Genomic DNA, 11,702 nt, shown 5'->3' with positions numbered 1-11,702 from the left:
CACGGAGCTGCTTGGCGCCACCCAGTGCCGGCGCTGGGCTTGGTGCCCGGCCTCAGCCGTGTGCCTGAGCTCCCAGGGCAGCTCCAGCCTGCAGGCAGGCTCTGGCTGAGCCCTGGGGCCGTGCCTGTGCTCGCCCCTTCGGGCTCCTGCTGGGTGTCCCTGGCCGCTGGATTGGCTGCACTGAGCTCGTCGCTGCGAGGGCTCCCGGGGGCAGCTGCCCGCAGGAAAAGCCAAGGCAGAGGCTGGCTGTGAGGCAGCAGCAGCTTGCAGGCAGTGCTTGCCAAACCCTGCAGGCGTTCTGCACGCTCTCCAAGGGTGCAAGCTCACAGCTGGGTGCAGCTGCTGGGGGAGTGCCTGCCCCAGCTCAGCAGAGCCCAGCGCGGGGCGAGGAGAGAGGGAGGGTGGCAGGAGGCAGCTGAGAGCTCCTGCTGGTGGCTCCAGGGTCAGCTGGCGTCCTCCCGGCCTGAGCAGCAGCCCCAGCCGCAGAGCCTGTGCCAGGGACAAGCACCTGGGGCTCAGCTGCCCCTCGGGAAGGCCTTCCGTGTGCCCCCCTTTGCACTGGCACCCTGTGAGCCGGGGGGGCAGGCTGTGCCCAGATGCAGGCTGCCGGGGCCCCCTTTCCCCCCCCGGGGCCCCCTTTCCCCCCCGGGGCCCCCTTTCCCCCCCCCGGGGGCCCCCTTTCCCCCCCCGGGGCCCCCTTTCCCCCCCCGGGGGCCCCCTTTCCCCCCCGGGGCCCCCTTTCCCCCCCCCGGGGCCCCCTTTCCCCCCCCGGGGCCCCCTTTCCCCCCCCCGGGGGCCCCCTTTCCCCCCCCGGGGGCCCCCTTTCCCCCCCGGGGCCCCCTTTCCCCCCCCGGGGGCCCCCTTTCCCTGTCCTTGGCTCACCTATTTATTTATTTATTTATTGATTGATTGATTGGTATTTATTGATGGCTGGAATCTGGGGGGTTTGTTTCTGCTGTGTGCTGGGGGCAGCTGGGTCCCCCCCTGCCCAGCCCCCTGCTTTGTGGGGCACTGCCACTCATTCAGGAGCACTGCTGGCATGGGATGCTTGCAGGCCCCTGCACTCCCATGGCCTTATGGAGCAGGGATGGGGGAGGAAGGAAGGGGAATCCCACCGGTGCCTGGCCCCTTCCCACAGAGGCTCAGGGCCCTGTGCCCCCTCCTCTGGCACTCTGCTCCCTCTGTGCCCATCTCTATTTACTGACCCAGCCTCCTGGGGTTTCTCTGTGGGGCTCCTGCTGGATTTGCTGCTGCCAGTTGGGGCTGGTGAGAGGAGCCAGGTGTGCAGGAGTCACTGTGGGAAGAGGCCAAAGCAGGCATTCTGCTGCCCTGTGGGGAAAACCAGGAGCAGAGGAGAGCTGCTGCTGCAGAGTGCCTTAAACACAACTGACTGAGAGGGCAGGGGGCTTGGGCTTGTGTCTCTGGATGTTACTACCAACTCCAACAGATGTTGCATTTCACTTCTCTGGGATTAAAAGACAACCACTCCAGCTGTACTGGAACCAAACCCTGTGTTTGCCTGAGTCCATCTGGCTGCCTGCACCCCTGGGGCCACGCTGGTGCCGAGGAGCAGCCAGCAAGCTGGGGGCTTTGGCTCTCAGCCTCTGCCTGGCTTGGAGGTGGGGCCAGTGGCTGCCCCTGCCAGCTTTAAACCTCTGGCTCTGGTGCTGAGCTTGTCCCCCACTCCTGACCTACAGGTGGCTCCTCTGGCGTTGCAGAGGGGTTGTGCTCACCCTGTGCCTTCCCCCTTGGCACAAAGCTCGCTGTGAGGCTGTCCCCTCAAGCTTCTAGCAAACTGCTGGTGGGAGAGCTTTGGGTGGGAGGCAGACCTCTCTCCCTTGGGAAAGCACCCCAAGGCCAGGGCTGTGTGCTGGTGGAACAGCAAGGAGCCCAGGAAGCTGCCAAGCTTGGCAAGGCTGAATAGCTACACAGAAGAGATCTTTTCCCTTTGAGATTGCAGACTCTGCTCCCACTCCTTGCAGAATGAAGGAGTGGCAGCGAACGGCGACCCAGAGACCAGAGCTTTCCTTCTTACAGCATGAACAGTAGCTGGGGAGAGTGCAGGGGGTTGTGATGAAGGTGGATTCCCAAGGGGCCTGGGGAAAGCTGCCAGCATTCACTGCACAGCTCCTGCAGGCAGCTAAGCACTGATGCAGACACCTGCTGCTGGCAGCGAGGGAGGGAGGGAGGTCTGCAACAGCCGTGGTGGGGGAAGGCTGAGCCCTGCAGGGCAGGCTGAGGGACAGCAGTGGCTGCTAGGGGAAGCCAGTGGCTCTGCATGCTGAGGAGTGATGAGCCACATCCCAGCTGGGTGGGGGTGCTGGAGGGTTGCCCACTGCCATTCAGTGCTTTGCTGACCCTAGCCAGCAGCCCTGCCTGCTGTGGGTGTCTGCCCCGAGCCAGCTGCCCCCTCTGAGCGCTGCTGACTCTGCTGGGCACCCAGGGCTGCTGGCAGGCAGCCTCTGAGCCATCTGGGGAGCAAGCTTCTTCCCCAGGGTTTTATTAAAACATCCCCAAGGTGTAGCTGCAGGAGAGCAGGGAGGAGTCCCCATGGAGTCTGTGATGCCTGCTCATGCCCTGGGAAGCAGCACAGGGCCCCCAGGCTGCAGCCAGCAGCAGGCCAGGCCGGGGCATCTTCCCAGAGCAGGTATTTCCTCCTTGCCCTCACCCAGGCTCTGCTGCACAGCAGGGGCAGCACAACTGCTCTGGGCTCTGCTGCCTTGTCTGACACTGGGCCCTGGGACAGTCTGCATTGCAAAGTGCCTTATGCACAGAGGAGGGAGGAGGGCAGCCTGTGCAGCTGCCACCCCAGGAGCACGGGCACACATCCCAGCTGATGGGCACAGGGATGAAGTGGATGGTGCAGGGTGCCATGGACAGCAGCAGAGGCGGGGAGGGATGATGCAGATAGTTCTGAATCAGTTTATTTCACCTATTCCCTCTTCCATCAAACCTGCAGACAGTTCCCTTCCAGCACAAGATGAAAGCAGCACAAGTGAGGCCTGGCTCTGCGGCTCCTTCCCCACGCACGGGGCCAGAGGCGTTAACAGGTTAGTGAGGGCTGCTCCAGCAGGCAGGCAGCAGCTCGGAGCCCCTGCAGCTCCCTACCAGGAGGTGTGAGCCCAGCAGGACACCCCTCCTGGGCCTGGCTGCTGGCACCGCTTCTCACCACACCTCCTGGAAGAGCTCAGCCGGTGCCAAGCAGGAGAGACTCCATAGTGTGAGCCCTGGAGCCCCCCCGGCCTAACCTCTCCCCCGTGGGGCTGTGCAAGGTAAGAGGACACCCAGGGCTTTAGTCTGGGGGAGCCAAAAGGGGTGGGGGGCGCTGGTGTAGCACTGTGTGAGGCAGGAGGCTGTGCTCGTGCGGTGCCAGGGGCAGGGCTGCCCGGGGCAGGGGCTGCCCGGGGCCGGGCTGCTCACTCGGGCTGCGGGGTGTAGCGCAGGTACTTCTTGCCTGAGGGCAGGTCCTTGGTGAAGACTCCCTTGGGGAAGAGCTGCTTGGCCTCCTCGTCAGGCAAGGTGGGCACCACCATGACGCTGTCACCGGGCTGGGGAGCAAAGAGGAAGGGTGAGGGCGGCAGAGCAGCCGGCAGGCCGCGGGGGGGCGCTCGGCCCTGCGCGCGTTCCCTGCAGCTCTGCCCCGAGTGGGAGCTGCGCCGGGCGCTGTGGGTGACGTCCCAAGGGCCACGCTGTCTGCCAGCCCTGCCAGCAGCATCCCACAGCTCTCCCAGGGGAACAGGGAGTAGCAGGAGGGGGATGTGGGCAGGGAGCACAGCTTGGCTGCAGCTGCTTGCCCGCTGCTGCAGCAGCAGGAGGGCATCCCCTGGCTCCAGACAGGCAGGCTCCCCCAGTAGCAGCTGCCAAAGCCAGCAGCAGCAGGCCCATGAGCTGAGCAGCTCCTCTGGGCTGCAGGAACACAGACTGAGCTGCTGGCTCTTGGCTGCCCAAGCAGTTTGAGGGTTGTAAATAATGGCCACAACTAAGCCACTTCAGTTGGTATCCTGCCCTGAGGACAGGACTCATCTGTGCAGCTGCTGGGCACAGTGGAGCTGTGTCCATATGGGCTCAAAGGCAGGAGAGCATTGAGATGGCCCAGGAAGGGGTGCTCCAGGCTTGCCACCTCCCTGACTGAGTGGGCTTTGGCACACTGACAGCTGGCAGTGCCCTTCCCCGTGGGCACTGAGGGCAGCTGCCTTGGCCCAGCACTCCAGTGCTGACAGCCAGAGGAGCCCAGCCCAGTGCTGGCTGGCCCCGAGGCTGGGGAGGGGAGGCTCCTGCGGCTGGGATCCAACTCTGTCCCAGGCCTTCAGCAGCTCTCCCCACCCCCTGGGTGTCCCCTTCTAGGCAGGCCAGTGTCTGAATGCCTGTGGCCAGCCGTGCTCCCCTCCTCACCTTCCAGTCCACAGGGGTGGCAACCTTCTTGTAGGCCGTGAGCTGCAGGGAGTCCACCACCCGCAGGATCTCGTCGAAGTTCCTGCCGGTGGTGGCTGGGTAGAGGATGGAGAGCTTCAGCTTCTTGTCCGGGCCGAACACAAACACCTGACACGGGCAGGCAGGGTCAGGGCTGGCCAGAGGAGGTTTGTCCAGCTGCCCTGCTGGGCCTGCCCGGCCCCCCGCTCCTGCCTCTCCTGGAGGTGGCTGCTGGGCTGCAGGGGCTGGGGCCAGGGCACCTCCTAGGGCAAGGGGTGGTGCCCAGGGCAGGGAGGGTGTTTGCCCTGAGAGCTCCTGCTCCCCAGGCTACTCTGCTTTGCTGCCTGAAATGCTTCCTCCCCTAGACCCTGCTCTGGCAGGGGGCTTGGACTCGATGACCTTTGGAGGCCCCTTCCAACCCCTAACATCTGTGAGCCACAGGCACACTGCAAGCATGGGAGGGGAGGGGGAAAGCCCAGCAGATGAACCCCTCTGAGGCCAGGCACAGCTAGGCTTCAGAGTCCCACCCCCCATGGCTTTCAGGCTGGCTGCAGCAGTGCCAGGCACTCACCACACGGGCAGGCAGGGGCACAGGCTGGCTGCAGCAGTGCCAGGCACTCACCACACGGGCAGGCAGGGGCACAGGCTGGCTGCAGCAGGGGCACAGGCTGGCTGCAGCAGTGCCAGGCACTCACCACACGGGCAGTCAGGGGTATGCCATCCTTGTCCCTCTCCTCGGGGTCCAGCATGCCCAGCTGCACGGCCAGCTCCCGCCTGGCGTCGGCGATGATGGGGAAGGGCAGTGCCTCCCGCGGCTCCTCCCCGTTGTAGGCGTTGATGTCCTGCGGGCACAAGAGCAGAGCTGCTGCTCCCTGCTGTGGGCAGCAGGGCAGGCAGAGGCCAGGCCCGCAGGGGGCCCTGCAGGAGCCCCCCAGCAGGAGCCCCCCAGCAGGAGCCTCGGGCTGGGGCTGTAGCCCAGCTGCTGGCCTAACACCACCAGGGCCCTTGAAGCCTGTCCTGAAGTGCCAGCTCTGCATTGCTCAGGCACCTCTGGCACTCCAGCAGGCTCCTGGGCAGCCTGTTGCAGGGCCTGACCACCACCCTCTCAGTGAGTAAGCTCTTCCCAGCACCAGTCTAAACCTCCCTGGCACAGCTCCAAGCCATTTCCTCTCCTTTCATCGCTTGCTGCTGGGGAGGAGACCAATCCCCACAGCACTCCAACCTCCTTTCAGGTCGTTGTGGTCTCCCCCAGCCTCCTCTCCTCCAGCCTAGGCAATCCCAGTTCCCTCAGCTGCTCCTCCTGACTTGCTTCCCAGACCCTTCAGAAGCTTTGCTGCTCTTCCTTGGACACTTCCCAGCACCCCCAATCTCTCTCCTCTGGTGAGGGCCCCAAAACTGAGCCTGGTGTTCAAGGTGCAGCCTCACCAGTGCCAAGCACAGGGGTGTGACCACTTCCCTGCTGCCCACACTGTTCCTGCTGCAGGCCAGGATGCTGTTTGCCTTCCTGGCCAGCTGGGCACACTGCTGGCTCATGTTCACCTGGCTGTCACCCAGCATCCCCAGGCCCCCTTCTGTGAGGCAGCTTTCCTGCTGCCCTGCTGGAGCTTGTGACTTGCTTGACCCCACAGTCCCAGGCTGGGACAACATGGCCCAGGGCCTCCTGGCCTTCCAGAAGCTTCTCTGCTTCCAGAACCCTGATGACAAACCAGGCTGGGCTCTGCCATGTTCTTGGAGGCTGCTAGGCTGGCTGTGCTGACAGCCTCTGCCTCTGGTCCTGTTGCTTTGTCTGGCAGGGGGTGTGGAGGAGTGGCACGAGGGCACTTGGCCACCTTTCCCTGAGGACAGAGCTGTTTCTCTTTCAGCCCTGTCCCAGTAGGAGAAGAGGGAACCTGTATGTTGAGTCTCTCTCAATCTAGCCTGGGCCTGGCCAAAGCACTTTAAGTCATCTTTGCAGCTTGTGATTCCACCCATCCAGGTCACAGCCAGGCACAGCAGGGCTGGAGGAGCCTGCTCAAGGCAGCAGAAGTGGAGCAGCTGCCAGCACTGAAGTAAGTTTCATCCAAGGTCGCTGACTGCTCCTTCCATCCCCTTTGTGCTACAGAGGGCAGAGCTCCAGCCCTGGGGCAAGGCTGCCACACACCTCTGTGCTGGTACCAGCTGAGCTGATCATGCCAAGGCTCTCCCTGGGCTTTGACCATGGCAGGAAAGGTTGGGACCTGCTCAGGGAGGGCAGGGTTGGAAGGGCTGCCCCTAGGCACTGCCCACTGCTGCTCAGAGCATGCCAGTGGGAGCAGCAGGCCCTCTCCTCAGCCCTCCTAGGCTGATGGTAGTGATGAGCAGGGCTGCAACCCCGCTCAGGATGCTGCAAGCAGGTCAAGTGGTGCACTCGTGGCAAGCTGTTTCCTTCCCAGCTCTCTCTTTGCTTGCTTTCCCCCCAGTGCCTTCTAAGCCAGCACTGCAGAGAGGAGCTCTTTATCTCAGCTGGTTGTAGTCAGGCTTGCCTTGGAAGGAAGGAAGCAGTTCTGTTCTCCTGCCTTGCCAAAGCACAGCAGGGAAGGAAAGCACAGCAGAGGTCAGGCCAGGCAAAAGGCTTCTGAATGCCCTACAGAGTCGCAGGAGGCTGTAGAAGGAGGTCACATCCTGCCCATGCCTGCAGAGTGGGGGCTGGGGGTGGAGAGAGCTTCTGGGAAGCAGTAGCTGAATCCTGTGGAGCTTGTTCTAAAAGGCATGGAATTTCCTGAGCTGGGCATCTCTCTGTGGAACAGCCTCCCAAACCCCACCCTGGAGTGCTCTATTCACCTTGACTCATCCAAGTGAAGCCATCAGTGACTGCAGAGAGCCCTGAAACCTCCTCTGGGAGGCACAGCACACTGCCAGTCATCCCTGCTGCAGGAGCTCATGCAGTCAGCAGTGCATGGGCTGGGATCAGTCTGTGGCTGAGCTGCAGCCCTCTTCTGAGTGCTGGAGCAAGCCTCTGGCCCTTGGCTGGGGATGACCAACAACAGCTGTGGCACCTTGGGCTAGGAGAGCAGAGCTGAGCACAGGGACATGAGGATGATTTGCTGTGCTCCTGTCCCACCTCTCCAGGCCCCACTGCAGTGTGGAGCACAGCCAGCAGAAGTTTCTTTGCTGTTTCACACATCCTTCCTGCCCTCTTGCTTCCTCACAGCCTGTGCCCAGAGCACAGCCTCATCCTCTCACTGCTGCTGAGGAGAAAGCTCAGCTATGTCAAGGAGCAGCACTCTCAGAGGATGCCCAAACTTCTGCTCACTGCAGGGACTTCTTTCTGAGCTCATCTCTGGGGAGGGACACTGCAGTTTCTAGGTCCCAGCCTAGCATTTGTTGAGGACCACTGCTGCCCAGCCAAGCAGCTTCTACCACCAGAGGTATCTCTAAGCTCTGGGCAGAAGAACCTCTGGGGCACTGCCCCTGCTCTCAGACTTGTGGCAGGGGCCCTAGCACTTGCCTTCCTAATCCTTTAGCTCTCTGTATTATCTGAAGTTCTTCCTGGCTTTGCCAAGGACAAAGGGTCACACACATGGGCAAGGCCTAAGAGCAGACAAATCACATCCCTGGCCTCTGATGTGCTCCACCACGCTGTGCTCACTGCTTCCCCACGCTGCTCACAGTGCTGCAGCCTGACACACGCTCCCATTCCCAGGCTGCAGAGCCCCAGCTGCTCTGCACTGAAGCAGACCTGCCCAGACCTGCAGGCAGCTTTGTTCTCCCTCTGCACCTCCTGCTGTTGCCCTGCAGTCTGGGAGAAGGACAGTTCCAAACACAGGCTGCAGGGAAGGCTCCAGTCTGGGGGGGATTTGTCCTCACTGGTTGGATCTGTGGCTCTGGAAGGCTTTCAGAGTTTTCTTTCTGGCAGGTGCTGAACTGACATTTCCAAAGCACTCCCTGCAGCCTCTCCCAGCCTGACAGAGCTCACCACAGCCTGGGCTGCTTCCCCCTGCCTGTCTTCACCTCTGCTCTGGAAGCTTTGACCAGGCTGCTACTCCACTTCCCACCAGTCAGCACCCAGGAGGCTGTTCTGCAACTCTTCCTGCTTCCACCTGAGGTCATGCTGAGTGATTGCAGCAGCAGAGGCAGCTCACAGCTCCCCTGCTCCAGATGAGTGTGCTGAGCCCCATGCAGCCCGGGAGGGCTCACTGCTTCCCTCCCTCACACAGCTCACCACTTCCTCCTGTGCCCTGCAGGGCAGCCTGCCCCCCACACCGCCAAGGCGCTCACAGCCCCCCGGAGCTGCCCGAAGGGCTTTAGCCAGCCAGGAGAGGAGACTCCTGACCAAAGCACCACCTGACCACTGTTACACCTGAGGGGCTGCTGGCCTGGCTGGAGGCACTGAGCCCCTCTGGCCAGCACACGAATCCCATTTCCTGCAGTGGGATGTGCCAGGCCCCCCAAGGCTCCCTGGGACATCAGCCACGCGGCACTGGGGCACGAAGGGCAGCGCCAGGTAACTGCTAGAGCCAGCTGGTCATGAGGCAGTGCTCGAGAGGGGCAGTTCCTCACCACACAGTGTGTGCATGTCTCACCCCTGCGAAACACAGGGCACCAGCCCCAGCTGCAGTGGCACGGCGGCAGGCAGCTCTCGGGGCGGTTACCAGCGCGGCCCCACCTGCAGCGCTCATTTCACAGCTCCACCAGCTGGGAGCCCGGAGCCACGGCTCCCCGGCGGCGCGGCACGGCTCTTGGCAGCGCGGCACGGCTCTTGGCAGCGCACCGTGGCTCCCCGGCAGCGCGGCACAGCTCCCCAGCAGCGCGGCACGGCTCTTGGCAGCGCAGCACGGCTCTTGGCAGCGCGGCACAGCTCCCTGGCTGTGCACTGTGGCTCCCCGGCAGCACGGCACGGCTCTTGGCAGCGCGGCACAGCTCCCCAGCAGCACGGCACGGCTCTTGGCAGCGCGGCACGTCTCTTGGCAGCGCACCGTGGCTCCCCAGCAGCGCGGCACGGCTCTTGGCAGCGCACCGTGGCTCCCCGGCAGCACGGCACAGCTCCCGGCAGCGCGGCACGGCTCCCTGGCTGTGCACTGTGGCTCCCCAGCAGTGCACCATGGCTCCCTGGCCGCGCCCCGTGGCTGAGGCTGTGTTTGAAGCTGCTCCTCAGCCCCTTTCACGTCCCTCCAGCCAGCTGTTCAGTTGCCCTCCGGTTCGTTTGCGCTCCCTCAGGCTGGGTCTGTCTCTCTCTGTTCTCTCTCTGCCCTGCCCAGACATGATCTGCACCCTTTGAAGGCTGCCTGCTCGCTTCTGATGCCTCCTTTTGTTTTCTGCTTTATTACAGAGCCTCTTGAGGCCCTGTGGGTAGACTGCCTTCCCCTGAGCCTTTGGCACCACCTTCACAGCAGTTTTCCCCCTGTCAGGCACCCGCAGGACTCTTGTCTCGAGAAGTGGGTGCATGGAGTGCCCTGGATTGCGCGAGGGGCTCCACAGGGACGCCGCAGACCCCCCTGCTCCTGCTCTGCATTTCAGCAGGCACAGTGCTGAGCCTCTGCTCTGCTTTTCCTCTGGCCTTCGTCAGGGCAGCGGCACGCTCCCCCCCAGCACCTACCTTGCACCAGGAGAGGTGGTCCTGGACACTGTCAATGGAGAGGGCAATCATCTTCACGTTGCGCCTCCGGAACTCGGGCGCCAGCTTGGCCGCCCGGCCCAGCTCCGTGGTGCAGACGGGAGTGAAGTCCCGGGGGTGGGAGAAGAGGATGCCCCAGCTGAAAGAGAGCAGGAAACGGCTTAGGGCAAGGAGGCTTCCAGCCTGTCCTGCAGACTCCCCAGGCTGCACTGCAGGGGGTGTGTGTGGGAGCAGCTCCTCTCTCTGCTAGGTGGAAATCCTGTCCCGGGGACTCCTCTTTCCCTGTGGCTGGAAGCCTTCGTGAGAGGAGTCCCATGCACCACGCTCTGAGAAGAGCCCTCTGCCTTGCCTCTTCCCTCCCCCCAGGCTGCCACATGGGATGCTGAAACAGCCCCTGGGCCTTGGCAGACGTGTGAGGAGGCCTGGGGAGCCCCATGCTCACTCAGTAGCCTGAAGACCAGAGGTGTGAGGGGAGGCAGATGCCAGCCTGCCAGCCACGCTGCTGCAGAGACCAGCGCTGGTGTGCTGCCCTGTGCACCTCATCCACCAGCAGGGAACCAGCCCTGTGTAGCGTGCAGCTGAAACAAGTGGGGTAGAACCGAACCTGAGCCCTGAGCTGCCATAAGGCGGCAGCAGCTGGCCCGGTCGGGGCAGGCAGTTCCGGGCAGGGCTGCAGCTCTTTTTCTCGGTACAAGGGTTCTTTTCTGCCCCTGTGCCCAGCTCCCGGCCCTGCCAGGAGCGGCTCTAGCGCCGAGTCACGCCTGCCAGCGCTGCCGGCAGCGAGTGCTGCGCACTGTGCCAGCAGCGAGTGCTGCGCACTGTGCCAGCAGCCCGCCGCCCGCGACAGAAGGGAGCAGTGCACTCCGTGGGACGGCGCCTGGAGGCCTGCGGCTTTGCACCCGGGGCTCGGGAGGGGCCGAAACCACCTCCCGCCGCCCGGCTCCCGGGGCTGGCCGAGGGAGGGTGAGCGGCGAGCTGGTCCCCGGGCGCTGCCCTGCCCACCCTGACGTTGCCCTTTGCTGGGCTCTACTGCCCAGAGGCCTCTCCCGTCCCGGACTCGGGCTCGGCTTGCTCTCTCGCCCTGCAGCCCGAAGGAGAGGATGGGGGACGAGGGGGAGAGGCTCCCCCGGCAACTCGCGGCGCACGGCCGCCCGGCCTGGCCCTCGGCCGGCGAGCCCGGCTTTGGAACGCGCCCGCGCCGCGGACGGGCCCGGCCCCACCTCCCCACGCCGATCACCGGCGGCGGGGCTCCGGCAGGGGCCGAGCCGCGCGCGCCCGCGCCCGCCGCCCGCGCGCTCCTGCGGGACGAGCTCCTCACGGACACGGGCTCGGGCGGGAGGGCAGCCGGCCCGTGGGGGCCGTCCCTGGGGGCGCCTCCCTCCCTCCCCGCCGGTGGCGGCTGCAGGGTCACCTCCTGCCCCACGTCCCCGCGCACCGCCGGCTGCGCAGCGGGGCTCCGGCACTCACGAGTCTCCCAGGAACTCGTGGAAGCGGATGCGGCCCTGCGTGGTCTCCGCCTCGAAGTTGGGCGCCTCGTCGCCCAGCAGCAGGCCCGGCATGGCTGCGGCTCCCGATCCCGATCCCGATCCCGATCCCGCTCCCGACCCCGCTCCGCCGGCCCCGGCGCTGCCGCTCCGCTGCGCATGCGCACGGCCGCGCCCCCGATGCGGCCTGACGTGACGCGCTGTGACGTGACGCGCTGTGACGCGCTGTGACGTGA

The 11,702-nt window shown here is 64.5% G+C and overlaps 1 protein-coding gene across 1 annotated transcript; it reads right to left on the bottom strand.

Moving 5' to 3' along the window:
- Positions 1–2,902: 2,902 nt before the first annotated feature.
- PRDX6 (peroxiredoxin 6) lies at positions 2,903–11,608 on the bottom strand. Its single transcript, XM_068164621.1, has 5 exons — positions 11,450–11,608; positions 9,965–10,121; positions 5,106–5,252; positions 4,393–4,539; positions 2,903–3,548 (listed from the first exon to the last, which is right to left on the bottom strand). Exons 1-5 carry the CDS (start codon positions 11,539–11,541, stop codon positions 3,417–3,419), a joined length of 675 nt encoding a protein of 224 aa, XP_068020722.1. The 5' UTR covers positions 11,542–11,608; the 3' UTR covers positions 2,903–3,416.
- Between the last annotated feature and the right edge of the window lie 94 nt (positions 11,609–11,702).

Source organism: Melanerpes formicivorus, unplaced genomic scaffold (genome assembly GCF_026170545.1).
Source record: "Melanerpes formicivorus ecotype bairdi unplaced genomic scaffold, bMelFor1.0.p_v2 SCAF_81, whole genome shotgun sequence".
NCBI lineage: Eukaryota > Metazoa > Chordata > Aves > Piciformes > Picidae > Melanerpes > Melanerpes formicivorus.
The sequence above is the reverse complement of the archived record's forward strand: the minus strand, read 5'-3'. Positions and strand labels throughout refer to the sequence as shown.

What these genes read in the sequence shown, in the direction of transcription:
- PRDX6 (XM_068164621.1), bottom strand. Translation starts at nt 11,541, where the DNA reads ATGCCGGGCCTGCTGCTGGGCGACGAGGCGCCCAACTTCGAGGCGGAG. An exon ending in TACCCCTGACTGCCCGTGTG is followed by an intron (nt 4,540 to 5,105) that starts GTGAGTGCCTGG and finishes TGCCCGTGTCAG; the next exon opens with GTGTTTGTGTTCGGCCCGGA. An exon ending in CCACCCCTGTGGACTGGAAG is followed by an intron (nt 3,549 to 4,392) that starts GTGAGGAGGGGA and finishes TTTGCTCCCCAG; the next exon opens with CCCGGTGACAGCGTCATGGT.